Source organism: Panulirus ornatus, chromosome 52, assembly GCF_036320965.1.
Source record: "Panulirus ornatus isolate Po-2019 chromosome 52, ASM3632096v1, whole genome shotgun sequence".
Taxonomy (NCBI): Eukaryota; Metazoa; Arthropoda; class Malacostraca; order Decapoda; family Palinuridae; genus Panulirus; species Panulirus ornatus.
Window position 1 is genome coordinate 6,951,505 of NC_092275.1, and position 20,917 is coordinate 6,972,421.

The 20,917-nt window shown below is 38.2% G+C and overlaps 1 protein-coding gene across 2 annotated transcripts in view; it reads left to right on the forward strand.

Annotated features, from left to right (window-relative positions):
* LOC139765018 (uncharacterized) overlaps positions 1 to 20,917 on the forward strand; it is a 160,766-nt gene that overhangs the window by 96,887 nt on the left and 42,962 nt on the right. For both annotated transcript variants that reach the window (XM_071692092.1, XM_071692091.1), the window contains exons 13-16: positions 2,902 to 4,984; positions 9,669 to 9,763; positions 14,689 to 15,094; positions 18,174 to 18,282. In XM_071692092.1, coding sequence (XP_071548193.1) covers positions 2,902 to 4,984; positions 9,669 to 9,763; positions 14,689 to 15,094; positions 18,174 to 18,282 — 2,693 coding nt within the window. The remainder of the gene's footprint in view (positions 1 to 2,901; positions 4,985 to 9,668; positions 9,764 to 14,688; positions 15,095 to 18,173; positions 18,283 to 20,917) is intronic.

Genomic DNA, 20,917 nt, shown 5'->3' on the forward strand with positions numbered 1-20,917 from the left:
CATACTTCAAGGCATCTAGCAAGGCCTTGACATTGTTGTATTCTTTGAGATGCACCAAGTGAGTCAGGAGAATAGACAGATACTTGATCCCTCCTGGATGAGTTGTCGGTAAAGAGGTACCACTCATTCGGGCTACAGGCGACAGGTGAAGAAGCTGGGAAAACCTAGGTGACGCTTCCTCTGATCTGTGATTTGCACACTCATCCAACAAGTTCCACTGCGTGAGCCTTGACATCAAAAGTTTGGCATTGGACTTTGTGAAACCAAGCTCCCTGATCAAGTCATTGAGGTTTTTTTGATTAGGGTAGTATGGGTTTCTTTCCTCAGCTGCAATTCTGATATTGTAATCTGGATCTACAACATCGTCCTCCCTCTCTGACTACTATTTGTATTACTGCAAACTTCTAGAAAGTTTTATATCAGCTGCTCGGTACTGAATCTATCTGGAATGTCCTGAAAAATATAATTACACCTCTGCCTTTCATTATTCAACAAAGGGACCCAGTGACTCTTGTATCCTTACTTTTCTTTCCCTTATCTCTCCTTCTATATCACCAAACTTACCCAGTATAGTTTCCAAATACATAAATTCTGTCACAGCTCCCACTCATTCTCCTTCCATATCTATAACAGTTTAGTACACTTTTTTCTCACTCTGTAGGGTTTTGCAAGATCTTTACTTTCTTATAGCTTTGGGCTGGACTCTTTCTCGTAAGTTTGCAGAGCTAGAACCTCCCAATTGTGAGAGCAGTACTCCATAAATGGATGAATCTTTCCTTTGTATAAACAAAGCATCTGTTCTGAGGAAAAGGATTCCCAGTTTCTTAGAGACAGACTTAGTTAATTGTGTAGTGTGGGGTTTCCAAGATGGGTTAGATGTTACAGTGTTAACAAGTATGTTTATGTTGAGTAATGGAATCCCATATCTGTTTTTAAACAGAAACAGAAGAGATGAGTGCGCACAAGGGCAGAAGCAAAAAACAAAGATGGATGGCATCTGGTAAATGTGTATCTTACCAATGTCTGGAGAAAGTGCTTTATGAATTGTATGAAAAGAGATTAGAGGAGGGGCAAAGGATTAGTAAGAGGAGCATTAGGGAATAAGGGAAAATTGAGTCTTGCAGGGTGGAGTTAGGGGAGCAGAAAGGACCAAAAAGTTTTATGTTTTCATTGGGAGAAATAGTCACATTATCATAATGGAAAAGCAATAGAAGCTGTTCGAGATGCATTTAACTAAAGACCAGAAAGACTTCACTTTATGAAGGGGACAGGTTTTCACATTTACCTCAAGTAAAGAAAAGCTTCACCTCAGGGATAACATATTGTGTTTGCAGCAGTTTTAGGCAGAGATCAAGGTTGAACATGATTTAGAAGAAAGAAATATTGTAGGTCCAATATGCATGCTAAATCCAGTTTCTGAATGACCTCAGAGCAGAAGTAATAAGATCTTGCATTGGAAGAGGTTGTACTTAGGACAAGTTGATACATGTACTCATTTTCACAACAATGACCTTTGCAGCACATTCAACAGAGATGGAAGCATCACCATAGGATAGGCAATAATCTTTTTTTTTTTAGCAAGTTTGTACAATTTTTGCAAGTTTGTAATAGAGTACCAGTGTTTATGATAAGAGGAGCTGCTGGAAGAAGTATTTTGGTAAATATAAGTACTCCAAGAGTGTGGCCAGATGAACCAGTTGGGAAAAGATTGAGTAGCAACAACTGAAAAGAAAAAGCTGCGGAAAGATTGAGTAGCAACAGCTGAAAAGAAGAAAAAGCTGAGGAAAGATTGAGTAGCAACAACTTAAAAGGATGAATGTGAAACACAGATCCAGAGCATTAGGAGTGTGTTTTCGATGGTGTGGAATATGGGTTAGTTAGGTTATACTTTCATCATAGCATGGCTTCCATGTGGCCTTGGCTGTTATTTGGTTCTCATCACTGATGTTCGGTATTCCATCATCATTAATTCTTTTTGTAAAATAAGTAAATACTGGGAATAACAGCAGAGATAATGAGTATACTAATGTCATCATTATGTCTTTCACTTAGCTTGGTCTATTTTTGGATTCCCAATTGTATTATTTTTTGAAAAGTAGTATTTTGTGAGTGAAATTAGAGGATAGGTTCAATGAAATTTTTGAGTTAGGCATGGAAGCGGGAAGTGGGTGTGTAATGTTAATATCGCTTTTCAATGTATGTAAATGGATGGAGCTTTGAGAAAGGTAAAAGAAAGAGTAGGAAGAGGTGAGCAAACTTTGAGTTGGATTGAAAGATTTGGTTAATGTTGTTTGCATATGATGTGATAGTGTTAGCAATGAGTGAAAATAGAATACACAGGATTTTGAATGAGACATCAGAGACATAGAAAGATTGAAAAATAGGTCTATGAGTTTCATTTATAGAGATCTCATTTGTATTATGACACTTTTAGCTGCAAAAACTAAAGTTTCTACCACAATTTTCCCATAAGTGATTGGGTATGTGGTGAATTATAGATGTTTGTCTTAAATATGAAACAGACCTTGGTTCCACTTATGAGGTAAAGCCTCTTAGGATGCTGATTTTTACTTTCCTCTTGGTTCTATATTATTTTAACTGTTGAAAATTATTTGGAAAGCTTAAATTCATCAAATCATTATTGGCTGATTTCAGAAGCCAATCATTTGAGGTTTGCTTATTGTTCAGGCAGTCTGGCAGAGATAATTTAGGTCTAAGCTTAGATGAGGCAGATTAACTATGACAGATATTTCTGCATCTAGTTCATGTTTAGGGGCCAAGTGTTTCTCTTCAGTTTTTCTTTTTTTTCCTGATGTAATGTTTATTTCCCAAATGTTAGTAAAGTTTTGATGTATTTTTCAATGAGAATGTTTTATATTATTTAATTTGTTTTCTTTGCAGAACCCATCTCTGACATTGCACAAGCTGCAGCTACGGATATTCAGTCACCTGTCGTAGAAAACAGCACCCTTGTAACTAGAAAAAAAAATTCCTCGTGTACACCTATTACACTGAAATCTGGTCAGTTAAGCTCCCAACATGATCAGCTGAAAATTAGATTGGATAAAAAGTTTATAGACGGTAATGATGATTTTAACAGTCATAATGAAACAGTAACATTGTGTGCACAGGACAGTGATAGTGTAGCATCTATTCCTGCAGCCTCCATTTCATCTTTGTTGGATCATACACATCTCTTAGATATTGAAAAACGGATGGAAGTTGTAGATCAGGATAGTCAGAAAGTTGCAACCAGTGACATGTTTCCTGTAATGCCACATAAAAATTTACTGATAACTTTATCCAAAGAAGGCAATAGTCCTGATTCTTCTGAGTCAATTAAGAATGCAGTTGAAATGTTAGAATATCCAGAGCAGCAGTGTACAGTGTTATGTGAGACACTTCCAGCAGCGAAAGAGAGAATGGATCAGATCTGCCATTCTTATATCTCTAAGAATCTCCCTATAACAGCACAGATTCCTACTAGAGCTTCACCAGAAAGAGATGAAGTTAGCATTCAGTCTCAAAACAGAAAGAGCATGGATAATGATATTGTTTTATACAAAACAACAGTATCCTGTGCTGAAAATGAAGAGTCTCCAAGGTCATGCAGAGGAAATTTGCAAGATAGGGAAAATATGAATGGAGATTTCAAGAAAGCAGATAGTTCTCATAAAGCAGGGAAAACCCTTCTCACTGAGAAGAAGCTTTGTAAAAAGAATCATTTGGAAACTGATTATGATTCACCCTTGAATTCATTGGATTTTGAAATGAGTGTAGATAATCAAATACCTGATGGCTTAAAAGGACCAAGCAACCTTAAATTCAGTGATAATACTGATGAAATCTTAGGTAGAAAACAGGGAGACAGAGAAGGAAGTATAGCAAGCATGGATAAAGAATCGCAGAACGTTTGCAAGTTGGTAGAAAAAGATGTTGCACCAAACTCTTTACAGAGAGAACTGGAAAATTTTGGTGATGTAAGAGAGGAACTAGTCACACAAGAGGGCTTATGCACCACACTTTCAAGTAATAAAAGTAGAGAATTAAAAAAGAATGAAAATTATGAATATCCCAGTCATTCAGACACTGAGGTGTTAGAATGTTTGGAAGAGACTAGTCAAAGTCAAACAGAAAAAGATAGTTTTGAAACACTGAAATTGGATACCCAGCAGAGAAATGAACTTTTGAAAAAGTCTGTTGCAAATGACCCATTAACAGAACTTAGAGTGAATGATTTTGAAACCAAGTTGGTAGAGGAAGACAGTGATGTTTTAAGAATAGAGGTACCATCTGAGAATGAAAATGATGACAGTGATGATTGCGATGACACAGTACATTTAACGATGTCGGATTTAATTGATTTACTAGATTTGAATCTAGAATTCAAGGAACACAAAGCTAAAAGGGTAGTAGTTTCTACACAAAGGAAAAGGAGGGCTTTTAAAAATTCTGAATTAGAAAATAAGATTAAAGGTAAAAGCAGAAAGAAACATAGCGTAAGGCCATTTATGACTAGAAAAAAGTCTGATATAGATAAATTGAAGAGTCAAAGAGGGAAAGAAAAGACTGAAAACATTATTCAGCAAAATATTTCAAAGATGGATGGTAAAATTCACTTGGTTGATAATGAAGGATTTGCAGGTTTTCCAGAAAATTTAGATGAGCAAGAAAATTTTGTTAGCTTAAGTAATTGTCTTGAAAATCCAGTTTATGGATCAAATGATTCTGATGTTCATTTTTCACACAAGAAGAGAATAAGGGATGAAGAGTCTTCGGGAGACTCCAGTGAGCAGGTGAAAAGGAGAGAATCTCATCAAAGCCCCTTAAAGAAAAGACGTAGGATACAGCCAATAAGAATTGGAGAGGTTGAAAAAAATTCCAGGAGACATAAAAAGGAGTGGACGGAGATGAAAGCCATCAGAAGAGTACCTTCTGGGCAAGAAGAAAACAGAATTACCAGTGGAACACAAGTACCTTATCCGTAAGTTTCTCCAAATTGATCCATAAGTTATCAAAAAACAGAATGCCATTGGTTTCCATCATATATGTTCATTTGTGAATCATTGTAAGCCCTCAGATATGTATATGTAATTACATACTTGTTCAGTACTCTGTGGTGACAGAGTTCTACACTCATGGGTTCTATACCTTGAACCTACTTTAGTATTAAGTAGCCTTTTAGACATTTCAGTATTCACAGTCTTCTTGTTTAATCATTTCCACCCATCATCCACTCTTACACTAAAACAGCACCTTTTTATGCTTTTTCTAGTAAGCTTTTTGCCTTGCATCTTGTCATGGCCTCAGGTTAGTTCAGTATTGCATTTTTATGAAGAACTATTTGTCGTCCTACAGATTTAGAAACTTATAAGTCATATTTAGGTCATCCCTTTCTCTTCTCTTTTCTGTGGTAATCTCAGTCTCTTATTTGTAGCTTAACTATCATTACTCAGGTATCATCTTAATTGCCTTTTGTGGATCCTCTTAATTAATCTTCATACTTCTTCAGGTGTGATGAGGCATAATCCAATTTTGGTCATATACATCTTGAGGATAGTTTCTAAGACATTTCCTTATCCTGATACTTAAATGTATTTCCTTGTCCTTATACTTGAATGCATGTTTATCACAGTTATGCCTTTATCACAGTTATGATGTAAAGCTCTGGTGACAGACTTGGCATAATGTGAACCCATAGTTCCTTTCACACATAGATTCCAGTAGCTCATTTTCAGATAGGTGATAACCACAGCAAGGTCTTTTGTTGTGTCCAATCTTCATAATTTTGCATTCTTTATTTTCAGATTAAATTTATCTAGCCATTTATTAGACCAGTGTTAGAGTTTTTCCATGTACCCCATTCAGCAACTGCATTCATCATTATGTTTTTCATCTCATGACCTTGGCAGGTTAGTCCTTCACATATACCAAGAATAGCGATGGACCCAAGACTGAGCCCTAATGCACACCGCTGGTGAACATCAACCCCTTTCGAAAATGCTCCTCTGACCTGCTCTCTCTGATTAATGATAATCTTTCCAGTGAAGGAGTCTACCTTTTATTTCTGCCTGTAGTCCTAGCTTATCAGCCTCCATTGTGGCATAATTTCAAAAGCTTTCTAGCTGTCTCCTTTTCCATAATGATCTAAGGTGGAGCCCACCCTGTCATAAATGCATAGGTGATTTGTAATGCTCGACCATTCCCAACATCAGTGTTGTCTCCAGTTTGTATGTTTTTTCCTCAGTAAGCAGTAATTCATTTGCTTAATGATTATCTTTTTCCTTTGGTTTGCAGACCACACTCTTTAAGGAGACTGGTCTGTAGTTGAGCATGATTTGCTGGTCACCTCTTTTTTTATATTATGGGCATGACATTTGTTTCTTCTGTACCTTCCACTTGTGACATGTTGAACATTATTTTAAACAGCTTAGCAAGTGTCTCAACCTATTCCATATGCTCAAATGGGGAGACTTCATTAGGGCCATAAACCTTACATGGGTTGAGTTGTATCAATAGTTTGGTTTTGTAATTTTCATCAATTTATGTACTTTTTAAGACTTCTTGCCCATTCCACTTTGCAGATTTTGGGGCTATACTGTCCTTGTCAGTGATAGACACTTCAGATTTTGTATACAAATCCAAATCTTGCATCATTCACATTTCATTGCTGGCATATTTTGGTCATGATCACAAAATGGCAAGACATGGTAACTAGAATTTAGTTCATTCCTTTTAGTCATCTTCCTCATTGCTGTGTAGAAAAAGGGATGGCCAGAGTCCTTAAACCTCTGAGTTTCAGAAATTTCATCATGTTGCCCATAGCCACAAGTTGGTACTGCTGTTTATCAATAAATCAAGAGAAAAGGAAGGGAGTGAGCTTCCCTTCTGTGCTTCATTGTGTTGAGAAATGGGTGCTAATTCTTTTTTTGCTTTTCAATGATTAGTTTAGTGACGGTGTTGTCCAGAGTTTAGATTTACTCTTTGATTTATGGATTGGGAGCTGTGGTTTTGGTGCATTACACATGACAGCTAGTGAATGGATATGAGTGGATGTGGTCTTTCTTTGTTCCTGGCCTTACCTTGCTGACATGGGAAATGGCAATTAATTATGAAAGAAATATATATTTTTTTCATACTTGATTGCCGTTTCTTGTGTTTTTGAGGTAACACCAGGAAGAGACAAAGATAGGTCACATCTGCTCACATCTGTTCTCTAGATTTTATGTCATTGCACCAAAACCACATGTCTTTATCCACAACTGGGCCCCACAGACTTTTCCATGGTTTATCCTGGATGCTTCATATTCTCTGGTTCATTCCATTGACAGCAGGTCAGTCCCTGTATACCACAGTGATATAATACACTCTATCCCATTTACGCTTTTCACCCATCTGCATGTTCAGGCCATGATCACTCAAAATGTTTTTTACTCCATCTTTCCATCTCCAGTTTGGTGTCCCTGTTCTCCTTGTTCCCTTAACTTCTAACACATATATCCTCTTTGTCATCATTTCTTCACTCTTTCTCTATATATTTGAGTAGGTGACACTAGAGATGTATTGGATATCTGAATTCAGAGATTCGCAGATGCGGATGTATATGCAGATATCATGCTTACCTATTTTGCAGATGCGGATGTCAGTTTCTAAAAACAGCAGATGCGGATGCAAATGTCAGACTATGACATCCTCATGGATGTGGATGTTTTCAGGATATTTTGTTATATATTCTAATAGATTAAGAATTATTCATTCAATATAGAACATCAATAATATCCAAGTTGCAGCTATTTTCATTTGAAAGTACTGTGTGATTGTAGTGTTTTATTGTTATGACAAGTTTCAACCACACAAATTTTGTGTTACCAGGATGTAGGACAGGGACCCAACTTTTTATGCATCTCACCAACAACCCTCCCCTACCTCCACCCTTTTGAAAGTGATTAACTAAAATCTTAATCTATAAACAGCTATTCTTTCATCACTTAGTCATTCAGTATTTAAAGTTCAAGTTTGGCAAGTTTTTCTTCAAAAACAAAAGTTTCTCTGCCTTTTCTGCTGAAAATTGCTTATTTTTTGCATCATAGTTCAAGCCAGCACCACTGAATAGATACTCACTAGGGACACTGCTTTGGGGATAGCTAAAATATCAGCAAATGACTTGCCAAATCAGGGTAGATTCTCATCTTTTCTTTCCACCATCACAAACTGTCTTCTTGTTCCTTTGACTTTCTTTTCCTGTGATACCTTTATCTCCCATCGCACTCTTTCTTGCTGCATGTGTCTCCTCTGCTTCATCATCACCACTGGAAGCAAGAATAGAGGTCATTGCTTCATCCAATGTCCCATAGATGGTGGTTGTGTTAATTGTTTGTTTTGTAACCTCCTCTTTTTCTACTTGGTTTGTTGTCTTCATTTGTCTTGGTGCTCAGCTGAGGCAGCTCTTCACATAGTCTGGCAACTGATGATTTCACTTGATCAATGATGCGAGAAGAAGAAAAAAATGTACTTTTATATCTTGGATCAAGATATGTTGCATTCTGTACAAATCTTCTTTTTCAAGCCAGGAAAATTTTTTTTTTCACTGTCAACTTCAGTTGTTTGCTTCATGATGTTTACTACTAATGTTGCTTTTTCTCTCATGGAATGACTCAATCATTGATTCAGTATCTGGTTCAGAGCAAGGCGTAACAGGTATCAGATATATAGATAGATGGATAGATAGATGAAATCCCCTACCATATGACAGAATCTTGCTCTCTGCAAGTTTGTGCTAATTGATCATAAAATCTCTAGTTTGCCTCTGGTATTTGTGCAGGGGATATATGTACTACTCATCCTGCTATTTTCCAACAACACTTTTCTTTGATTTCTACAAAACGGAGTCACATTCTCAATGGATACAGCATTTTTCACTACAGGTTTCAAACAAGCTTTAACAAAGAGCAAAAAGATACCAGTGCCTACTTTGTTTCCCTTATCCCTTTTAAACTGAGTGTACTCTTGAATTGTGTATTTGTTAAGGAAATAGCAGACATATCATAATTTCCTTCTAATAATGTTGTCTCACGCTCTGAAATTTTATGGCATTTATTCTAAGGATCAACATAGAATGTATTTAGATGAGATTGAGAACTATTTTGTAAAGTACTTGCAAAGTGAGTTGGATCCTCTCAACAGACTCTTATTTGAAAGTTTTTGCCAAAATCCTCTTTGTGGATATGTTCTCATTCTCATGGGAAAGACTACAGAGGAAAGATGTAGTTTTGGAAATTGGAAAATATTTTCTCATGAGGCAATGCCCCTTGAACAATTTTTCCTGGTTTTCTTAATCTGCTCTGCCTTTTTTTTTTAGAAAGCCTCCTCTCTGTACATACTGTGACTGCCTTTAGGTTGGTGCGCATGATCTATGAATTTTAAGTTCATAGGCTAGAAGTGTGTCAATGGTGTTACCCCAGTGGTCATCACTGATTGGCCCAAAGTGTGCCAGAAATGAGTGAGTCTCCATGATCATTATTAGTTATTGATAGAGGGTGAATGAGGGCTAGTGCTTCCTGGAGAGTAAATCTCATGCATGTGGGATGCTGCCCTGGAGGAAAAGGTTTATCAGTTTCAAAATGTGAGATGTTTTCCCATTACTTAGAGACTTATGAATTTTTCATCAGGATTGATAAGAATGATGACGGCATTCAGGTCCATCATGAGAAGGCTTTTGGGCTTGAATACGGTTCTCTAAGGCGAGAGGTGCTTTTAAACTCAGGTATGTTACCTTTATGTTATTTTTATGAGTGAACCTGTTGTGCTAGATATGCATGCTGTTTGTATCCTATGATTTCTCATACAATACAGTTTATTCGTATTTGGGGTCTTCCATTTAAGCGTAAATGGTTATAAGTGTATTGATACAAAACCTTGAAATATGTGGTCTCCTGGGATGATTATGAGCTTACACTAGAATTAATATCTGAGGGCAAAAGACCACAGTGTCAGTTAGGGTTACTGAGATCCTAGCTGAGCCAGAGTGGCAGTTAATTCAAGCCATAAAGTAACACAGTAACCAGAAAATGTGGGGAGAAGGGACAGGGCAGGATTTTAGGATATATTTAACACACATGTGAGTAGGGATATTTACTTAATCACATGCAATAAAGAAAAGGGAAGAAAATAAATCCACAGACAGAGCGTGGGTCAAGGGAAGATATTTTTCCTACCATCAGAGTATGCATTGCTCACCTGATCAATCTGAACCTAGAGAAAAGAGATATGATGCCATGAGAATGAATAGAGAAAGAGGACAGTTTTATGACCACTGGGTAACACTGTTTTAATAAGTCACAATCCCTTATTGGTATCTTGTAATGCAGAATGACAGTAACACCCAGGATCAAATTGCAGTAGTACTCTGTTTTACATTGTAATACTCTGGATAAAGTATGGCACTGAGTATTTTAACATTGTAAATGTAACATGAGAAGAGTGGGAGGTGGGTTGATTAGAAAGGGTAGTGAGTGGTGGGATGAAGAAGTAAGATTATTAGTGAAAGAGAAGAGAGAGGCATTTGGACGATTTTTGCAGGGAAAAAATGAAATTGAGTGGGAGATGTATAAAAGAAAGAGACAGGAGGTCAAGAGAAAGGTGCAAGAGGTGAAAAAGAGGGCAAATGAGAGTTGGGGTGAGAGAGTATCATTAAATTTTAGGGAGAATAAAAAGATGTTCTGGATGGAGGTAAATAAAGTGCGTAAGACAAGGGAGCAAATGGGAACTTCAGTGAAGGGCGCAAATGGGGAGGTGATAACAAGTAGTGGTGATGTGAGAAGGAGATGGAGTGAGTATTTTGAAGGTTTGTTGAATGTGTTTGATGATAGAGTGGCAGATATAGGGTGTTTTGGTCGAGGTGGTGTGCAAAGTGAGAGGGTTAGGGAAAATGATTTGGTAAACAGAGAAGAGGTAGTAAAAGCTTCGCGGAAGATGAAAGCCGGCAAGGCAGCAGGTTTGGATGGTATTGCAGTGGAATTTATTGAAAAAGGGGGTGACTGTATTATTGACTGGTTGGTAAGGTCATTTAATGTATGTATGACTCATGGTGAGGTGCCTGAGGATTGGTGGAATGCGTGCATAGTGCCATTGTACAAAGGCAAAGGGGATAAGAGTGAGTGCTCAAATTACAGAGGTATAAGTTTGTTGAGTATTCCTGGTAAATTATATGGGAAGGTATTGATTGAGAGGGTGAAGACATGTACAGAGCATCAGATTGGGGAAGAGCAGTGTGGTTTCAGAAGTGGTGGAGGATGTGTGGATCAGGAGTTTGCTTTGAAGAATGTATGTGAGAAATACTTAGAAAAGCAAATGGATTTGTATGTAGCATTTATGGATCTGGAGAAGGCATATGATAGAGTTGATAGAGATGCTTTGTGGAAGGTATTAAGAATATATGATGTGGGAGGCGAGTTGTTAGAAGCAGTGAAAAGTTTTTATCGAGGATGTAAGGCATGTGTACGTGTAGGAAGAGAGGAAAGTGATTGGTTCTCAGTGAATGTAGGTTTGCGGCAGGGGTGTGTGATGTCTCCATGGTTGTTTAATTTGTTTATGGATGGGGTTGTTAGGGAGGTAAATGCAAGAGTTTTGGAAAGAGGGGCAAGTATGAAGTCTGTTGGGGATGAGAGAGCTTGGGAAGTGAGTCAGTTGTTGTTCGCTGATGATACAGCGCTGGTGGCTGATTCATGTGAGAAACTGCAGAAGCTGGTGACTGAGTTTGGTAAAGTGTGTGGAAGAAGAAAGTTAAGAGTAAATGTGAAAAAGAGCAAGGTTATTAGGTACAGTAGGGTTGAGGGTCAAGTCAATTGGGAGGTGAGTTTGAATGGAGAAAAACTGGAGGAAGTGAAGTGTTTTAGATATCTGGGTGTGGATCTGGCAGCGGATGGAACCATGGAAGCGGAAGTGGATCATAGGGTGGGGGAGGGGGCGAAAATTCTGGGAGCCTTGAAGAATGTGTGGAAGTCGAGAACATTATCTCGGAAAGCAAAAATGGGTATGTTTGAAGGAATAGTGGTTCCAACAATGTTGTATGGGTGTGAGGCGTGGGCTATGGATAGAGTTGTGCGCAGGAGGATGGATGTGCTGGAAATGAGATGTTTGAGGACAATGTGTGGTGTGAGGTGGGTTGATTGAGTAAGTAACGTAAGGGTAAGAGAGATGTGTGGAAATAAAAAGAGCGTGGTTGAGAGAGCAGAAGAGGGTGTTTTGAAATGGTTTGGGCACATGGAGAGAATGAGTGAGGAAAGATTGACCAAGAGGATATATGTGTCGGAGATGGAGGGAACGAGGAGAAGTGGGAGACCAAATTGGAGGTGGAAAGATGGAGTGAAAAAGATTTTGTGTGATCAGGGCCTGAACATGCAGGAGGGTGAAAGGGGGGCAAGGAATAGAGTGAATTGGATTGATGTGGTATACCGGGGTTGACGTGCTGTCAATGGATTGAATCAGGGCATGTGATGCGTCTGGGGTAAACCATGGAAAGCTGTGTAGGTATGTATATTTGCGTGTGTGGACGTGTATGTATATACATGTGTATGGGGGTGAGTTGGGCCATTTCTTTCGTCTGTTTCCTTGCGCTACCTTGCAAACGCGGGAGACAGAGACAAAGCAAAAAAGAAAAGAAAGAAAAAATGTAACACTGAATAACTGAAGCATATTAAGTGAATATCATGTTAAGGATAATCTCTGTTAAAAGGTACATAATGATACAGCTGCTAATTGATCACTATCACTTATCTGAGATGCTGAGTTAAAGCTAAATGACTGCCAGTATGCTGGATATAGGTTGGTAATGTTAAATTTTAACAGTTATTAACAAAGAATAGTATGTAGGAGTTACTACTGAATGAGGCCTTGTAGGAATTTTTGCTGATTTTTTTGGAATGAGTGAATAGACTGACTCTTAACTAAACTTGAGGTGAATGAATCATAACTAAATCTGAGGTGAGTGAAGGAAAGCCTAGCAGAGCATGTATGGAGAATCCTTCCAGGTGGGCCAACAGATTTATTGATATGTAAAATTCCCCAGTACTCACCAAACCTACAGTATTGTGACTGGTGAGACACCCTTGATTGAAGATTCATCCACAGACATGTGTTTCTTATTAATCTTAGAATATTGATAGCACATCTCATGCATGTTGTCATACAGGAAAGCATTGATGATGCTGACAAGATGGTAACAATGTAGTGGCAGGAGTTGACTGGGTGCTTATAGTTGGCATAGGCTAGCAGACGGAAATACAGCATGACCTGATGATGCTGTGTAGGGTGATGTCAGTAGCTGATGCTAGTGAAGGGGCTTTTGATGTATAGGTTGATGTCGGCCATGTGCAAAGTGGTTGATGCTGCGTAAGTAGTGTGGTGCCTGGATACAAAGCTGAAAAGCATGTATTTTAGTATTGGGATGGATACAGAAATTGAGGGATGTTCTTTAGATTAGTCATGGGGCTGGACACAGAGCTGTGACACATGTAGAGTAGTGTTTGAAATGTAAATGAGCTGGAATGTCTGTCAGAGCTATAGTGAGGTGGACATGGTGTTAGAAGATGTCATTTAGAGGAGATTTCAGGATTGGATTCTGAACTTGATTGGTGTCATGAATGATGACAGATACAGAGTAGCATGAGTGGCCAAAGGGCTTAGGTTTAGAGAGCCAACTATTAGGTGTCCTTTTTGATACTAAGTGATGCAGAGTGATTGCTGGCAAGACAGTCTGAGTGATTGATGTAGTATGCCCACCATATTTATCTTGGTTAGTCACATGATTGGGAAGTTGTAACATCATCAGTTGTCATGCAGTATTGTGAGTCCTTGGCACACTGATTTCTCATTGGTCAGTTCTCATATTCTGGAAAATATAGTTTTTATACCCATTGTATAATAGGTGCACCAGGTTGACATGTAGCTAATAGTTTGATCATACCTCGATTTATCAAAAAGTATCTTGGATGCATGTTGACAGCTCCTTAAACTGGAATTGCAAGTGAATAGAAAACCTTTCTTATTTCTATCAAGATTGAAGTCTAAAGAAGTGGTTCTGCTGCTCAGTGATGTGAGTGATGGTATTAGGTTTGGCACTGGTCGACCTATATATGCTTGTGAGATGTGGTGCATTGTAAGGCACACACGTATGTAGCTAATTAGGGTATAATTATGGCATTAAGTAATTTTTGTTACTTTGAATGTGACAGAGATACTGTAAACTTGTAATAGCACATTTTGAAGCAAGGGTTGATTTTATTTCCATGTATTTCAAAGTAAAACTGATGGGTGCCATAATGATGACCTTTGATAATGAATCTGAGAGTAATTTTTACATGCATTCTTCAAGCTAGAAATGATGCCTCTTGTTTAGATGCTGTGCATATTCCATGATAGACAACTTTCATGGTGATGGGCTTAATTTTCTGTAGAATTAGTTATTTAAGAGGCTTCAAGAATGTACATGAATTGTAAAGTTGTATAGAAGCATAAGCAGCTTATTTAGTTATGTTGCTACATGTGTAGGATTACATTATTTACAAAAACATGAATTAGCACCACAGCATTTGATTTTTGATGATTCATAATACATTACATTAAGTTTAGATGGTATATTTTTATATGTGTTTCATTGAAGTGATGATTTTAACAACTCAAAATTTGTAGGTGCTGGAAGTGTAAGTGAACGCAGTGTTAGTTCATTGTCAAGCATCAGTCCTGGACGTCTCCTGATTTCTGAGTCACCCAGAGACTTGGAATCATCTCCAGTTCAGCATGATGATTCACCTGCTGTCACTTCACCCCATTGTTATACCTCTACTGGTTCACCTATCACTAATTCTCACTCAACCGTAGCCAGTAATTCTGATTCTCTAAGAACAAATGAGAGCACTTCATTAGACTGCAGCATTCGCCAATTGCCTGTCAATCAATGTAAGGAATTTGTGGATGGCATAAAGATGGTCCAAGAACGAGTTAAGGCGGAGAGTGAACAATCACCTAGAACACCACTTAGCTACCTCATTGAATCAGAAACCTCAAGAGAAATTGACGAGGATCTTGGCTGTGGAAGGTATGATTGAAGATTGTAATTAGGTACATACAGATTAGGATCTATGATGTGACTTTGTTTAGAAGAAACATTTTTAGAGAAGTCTTAAAAGTATTTGATGGAAATATTTTTTTTTACATTATTTGTGTTATATACCTATCATAATGCATTATCATCAATCAGTGCCATCACTGGAGTGCATCAGTCATAAGCCAATGTATGTCCCTAATCTTCTGAGTAGTCTGTATCAAAATTCAATGTATTTCCTTTAGTGACTGATGCATATTCATTTAATCAGTTTTATTGTTCATGAATATATCTATGTAGCAAGAGTAACAAGTCTACCACAGAATTAGGCATCCTTACCCTCAGAAGTTGAGAGGATAAGAAGAGAGGATAACAAATTGGAGATGGAAGGATTGAGTAGATATGCTTTGAGTGATCTAGGCTTGAACCTGCATGCGGTTGTGAGACAGCATGGGGTAAAGCAAATTGGAATTGTATGGTATACAGGAGATGACATACTTCATTTGGCTGAACTAGGGCATGTGAAGAGGTCTTTGGGGCTTGGCTGTGGACAGGGTGCTCTGGTTATGGTACATTATACATGATAGTGAGAGAGTGGATGTGAGCAATTGAAACCATTTTCCATATGTTCCTAGTGCTACCTCATTAGGGAGGAAGCTGCCCATTCTCTGTTATATCTGTTTTAGTTTCATGGATATTAGTATTGATTCTTTTTCTCATTATAACAGTGAAAATTTAGACCTACCTGATCATCAAGTGAAATTAGTTGCTTTACAATTTTAACTAAGAGACAAAAGAAAAAAATGGGAGATAGAACATATCTCCAGTTGTTTGATATTAACATGTATCATATGGTGATTCAGTTGCAAAAAAGTTTAAAGGGCTGTCCAATTTTATTGCTGTATTTTTAAAGAACAGAACTGTTACTGTCAAAACTGCATCAGCTAACATTATCTTGGACTCTTATTTTCAAGAGAATCAGGAATGTGGAAATCATATTCCTTGGTAGTAAGAATAGGAAAAGGATTCTTTATTATCATTGTTTAAGTTGCATATTTATTAAAGTGAAAAGGTGTGAGGATTGGCAAAATGCATGTATAGTGCCACTGTATAAATGCAAGGGAGATAAAGGTGTGTTCAGACTAAAGAGATAAAAGTTTGTTGAATGCTCCTGCTAAGTTGTATGGAAGGGTAGTGACTGAGAGAGTGAAGACATGTACAGTGTATCAGAATGGGTAAGAATGGTGTCATTTCAGAAGTGGTAGAGAATGCATGGAACAGGTGTTTTGCATTGAAGAATATATATGAGAAATAAAGAAACAGATGGATTTGTTTGTGGCATTTATGGATCTGGAGAAAGCACATGGTATGGTTGATAGAGATGCCTTGTGGAAGGTCTAAAGAATGTACAGTGTGGAAGGCATGTGGATAAGTAGGAAGAGAGGAAAGTGAATGGTTCCAAGTGAAGGTTGGTCTGTGGCAGGGGTGTGTGTTGTTACCATTGGTGTTGTTTGTTTATGGATAGGGTGATAAAGGAGGTAAATGCAACAGTTTTACAGAGAATGGCAAGTATGCAGTCTACATGGGATGAAAGTTCCTGGGAAGTGAGTCTACTATTGTTTGCTGATGACGTAGCACTGATGGCAGATTCAAGTGTGAAACTTCAGAAGTTAGAGACTGAGTTTGGAAGATTGTGGAAGGAGGAAGTTGAGAATAAATGTGAATAAAACTAATTTTATTAGCTTTAGCAGAATTGAGGGACCGGTTATTTGTGATGTGAGTTTGAATGGAGAAGATTTGAAGGAAGTGAAGTGTTTTAGATATCTGGGAGTGAAAATGGCAGCAAACGGAAACATGGAAGCAAACATGAGTCATAGGGTGAGCGAGGAGGCAAATGTTCTGGGGGCACTAAAGAATGTTGGGAATGAGAGACTGTTTTCTGGGAGTGCAAAAATGGGTATGTATGAAGGTTTAGTAGTCCCAACATTATTGTATGGATCTATAGATAGTAAGATTGTGTGGAGGAGGATGGATGTGTTGGAAATAGAATGTTTGAGGACAATATGTGGTGTGAGATGGTTTGATCAAGTAAGTAATGAGAGGGTAAGAGAGGTGTGTGGTAATAGAATGGGTGTGGTTGAGAGAGCTGAAGAGGATGTGCTGAAATGGTTTGGGCATATGGAGAGAATGAGTGAGGAAAGATTGGCAGAGTGGATATACATATCAGAAAGTGGAGGGAACAGGGAGAACAGGGTCACCAAATTGGAGATGGAAGGATGGAGTGAAAAAGACTCTGAGTGATTGTAGCTTGAACATGCAGAAGGGTGAAAAGTTTGCATAGTGTAGAGTGAATTAGAATAACATGATATACAGGGATTAATATGTCAGTGGATCAAACCAAGGTATGTGAAGCATCAGGGGTAAACCATGAAAAATTCTGTAGGGCCTGATCGTGGATAGGGAGCTGTGATTTCAATGTGTTATGCATGACAACTAGGGAATGGATGTGAGTTGAATACCAATGAGTGTGTTGCACATGCAGTGAAAGAGAAAATCCTAGAATGTAAGGCTGAGTTTTTAGGTGTAGAATGTAGGTGGTTGAGATACCCTTTTGATATTTGGAATGCAAATAGGATTGATGATGACGGTTTTGTAAAAAGAATAGGTAATAAAGTAAATGACATTGCAGAGATGCTGTGGGTTCATGGGTTCATAGGAAAAAGTTATTTTCCCCCAGTTAATCTGAAAATGGGTTATCACTGTAAATTAGAAAAATATTTGAATTAAGCCCTGATATTTGTAAGGATAGAAAGATAAGGTACAAAAACCTTGAGGATGTGTGTCATGGTATAACATTTGTGGAGTAATTTGTGGTATTTTGTAACAGATGCCTTACAGGAATTTTGCTTGAATCACTGCTAGTATACGAGGAATTTCCATTTTGGAGAAATAGCCTTGATTTCTTTATTTGATGCTATTAGAAATGAAAAAGTGTTTACCCATCATTAAGTTCATTTTCCAGAATTTGATTGATTGAAGTTTTTAAGTTGATATGATATAGATTTTTCCACAGACAGAGAAGAGCAAGACATATGGCAAGTGAGCTGTACAGTGGTGGAAGTCTGGAAATTGCACATAGCACAGAGAAACAATTAGCTATCATGACTAACCACCAGCATGAGGTGAGGGCAGGCACAAGTTGTACTTTTTGGGGAGATGTCATACATACTTGTGTTAGCTGGTGTTTTTAACTTAAGTTAATTTCAGCAATTACAATAGAATTATTTTTGGTTCTCATATTAGCCCTAACAGTCAACAGGAACAGTGTTTATGTGCAAATTAACAGATTGAACTATATATAGGTTTTGTGTTCAGACTTTCTCATATGTGGACTGCCAGCATTCTTGAACTATATTTAGGTTTTGTGTTCAGACTTTCCCATGTGTGGACTGCTCGCATTCTGTCCACAAACATACAGCCTCTCCATGTCACAAATAACACTTAACAGCAGTTAACTCACACAACTCATTCTTCGTAACTCCAAATTTTGCTGTGGTGAGTGCTAGTGCTGCCATGCCTTTTAGTAAAATGTTCGGAACATTAGATAGAGGTAATAAGTAGGAACGTAAAGCAGGAGCATTAAGTAGAAACATGGGTTAGGAGTAGTTAGCAGGAACATTTGGTGGGAGCATAGAAGTGGTGGGTTGGAACATTATGTAGACATTTTAGGTAGATGTTATGAGTAGAAATGTCATGTAGGAATCTCTTAAAACACTTCATTAGAATTGCCCTCTGTAAGTGGCCTGTTAAGGGTGAGGCACTAAAAGCTAAGAAAAGGCACTGGAATTCACAAATTATGGAGATTGTTTTGCCGTTGCCATCCCCATGAGGGGGTTCCCAAAGGGAAAGGGTGTCTGAGATTTGGATGATATTGATAGAATAAGAATGTTCTTCCTTCATCTTCAACCTGTATATCCTATTTGCCATATCTCAGGTATCTTATGCAGAACCTCCTCTAAACACTACAAATATGTGGTTATGTGTTGATCTGAAGTGAACTGTAGGATGGGTGACTAGGCAAAGGTCTTGGGTGTTTTAAGACTTTATTAAGGGAAGTTAAAGGCTGTGAAGGCAAAGAGGGGTGTGTTTGACGGTAGAGTAGTTTGGAGAGTGCTCTGTAGATGCAAGGCTTGAACACTTAAAAAAGAATGGGAGATGGTGCATGTATTTAAAGTGAAATGTGAGGAGGGTTGATCATTTAGAAATGATGCTATGAGAGAGTTTTGGTCGTAAGAAATATGTATAAAAGAGCTGAAGACGATATGTTGAAATGCTTGGGAGGTAGGGAAAGGATGAGTGAGGAGAAACTGATTGAGAGTATGTACTTGTCAAAAGTGGAATGAACATGGGGGGGGGGCACAAGGATGCAAGGATGGAGCGAAAGATACTGAATTTGGAGGAGGGTTTTACCTGTACATGGGATAAAGCAATTTGGAGGGATGTTTCATACAGGTGATGACATGCTGTCAGTGTGCTGAACCAGGTAATGTGAGTCAGTCAGGGAAAACCAGGGAAAGGTCTGTGGGACCAAATTGTGGTTTCTCTGCTTTATGATAACAGCTAGAGATTGGATGTAACCAGATGACGCTGTTCTTCTACTTCTGCCACTGCCTCGCTAATGTGGAAAATGTGAACAAGATTTCAAACGATTGTTTCTGACACAAATAATCTTTCACAACATTGTATCTTTCACTGTAATATTTGTCTTTTTTACTTTCACCCACTCATGTCTTTTAAAAGTATTATAGTTATTTTCTGCATGCATTGTCTCTATGTATTAATATCACCTGGGAACACTTTGAATCTGTTTGATGACTCTCAGCACAGTACAACAATATTTGTTTACCTCTTTGTTCGTAACTCCTTATGCTTCATTGAGTTGCCAAATCGACCTTTCAGGAAATTCATCCCATCTGATAGCTCAGCTTCAGGCATTAGTTTTCTCAGAAATCCAGTTATTCATTGGTTTTCATTGGATTTTTTCTAATCTCACAACATATCTTTCTACCTTAAGGTTTGAGTATGTGCCTTTCATGAAAAAGATTACCTATTGTGTGCAAGTGTTTTGGGAGCAGCTGAATGAGTGTGTTAGTGGTTTTGATGCACGAGACCGGGGTATAGTGTTGGGTGATTTGAATGCATAGGTGAGTAATGTGGCAGTTGAGGGAATAATTGGTATACATGGGGTGTTCAGTGTTGTTTGTAAATGGAAATGGTGAAGAGCTTGTAGATTTATGTGCTGAAAAAGGACTGATGATTGGGAGTACCTGGTTTAAAAAGCGAGATATACATAAGTATACTTATGTAAGTAGGAGAGATGGCCAGAGAGCGTTATTGGATTACGTGTTAATTGACAGGCGCACGAAAGAGAGACTTTTGGATGTTAATGTGCTGAGAGGTGCAACTGGAGGGATGTCTGATCATTATCTTGTGGAGGCTAAGGTGAAGATTTGTATGGGTTTCCAGAAAAGAAGAGTGAATGTTGGGGTGAAGAGGGTGGTGAGAGTAAGTGAGCTTGGGAAGGAGACTTGTGTGAGGAAGTACCAGGAGAGACTGAGTACAGAATGGAAAAAGGTGAGAACAATGGAAGTAAGGGGAGTGGGGGAGGAATGGGATGTATTTAGGGAATCAGTGATGGATTGCGCAAAAGATGCTTGTGGCATGAGAAGAGTGGGAGGTGGGTTGATTAGAAAGGGTAGTGAGTGGTGGGATGAAGAAGTAAGAGTATTAGTGAAAGAGAAGAGAGAGGCATTTGGA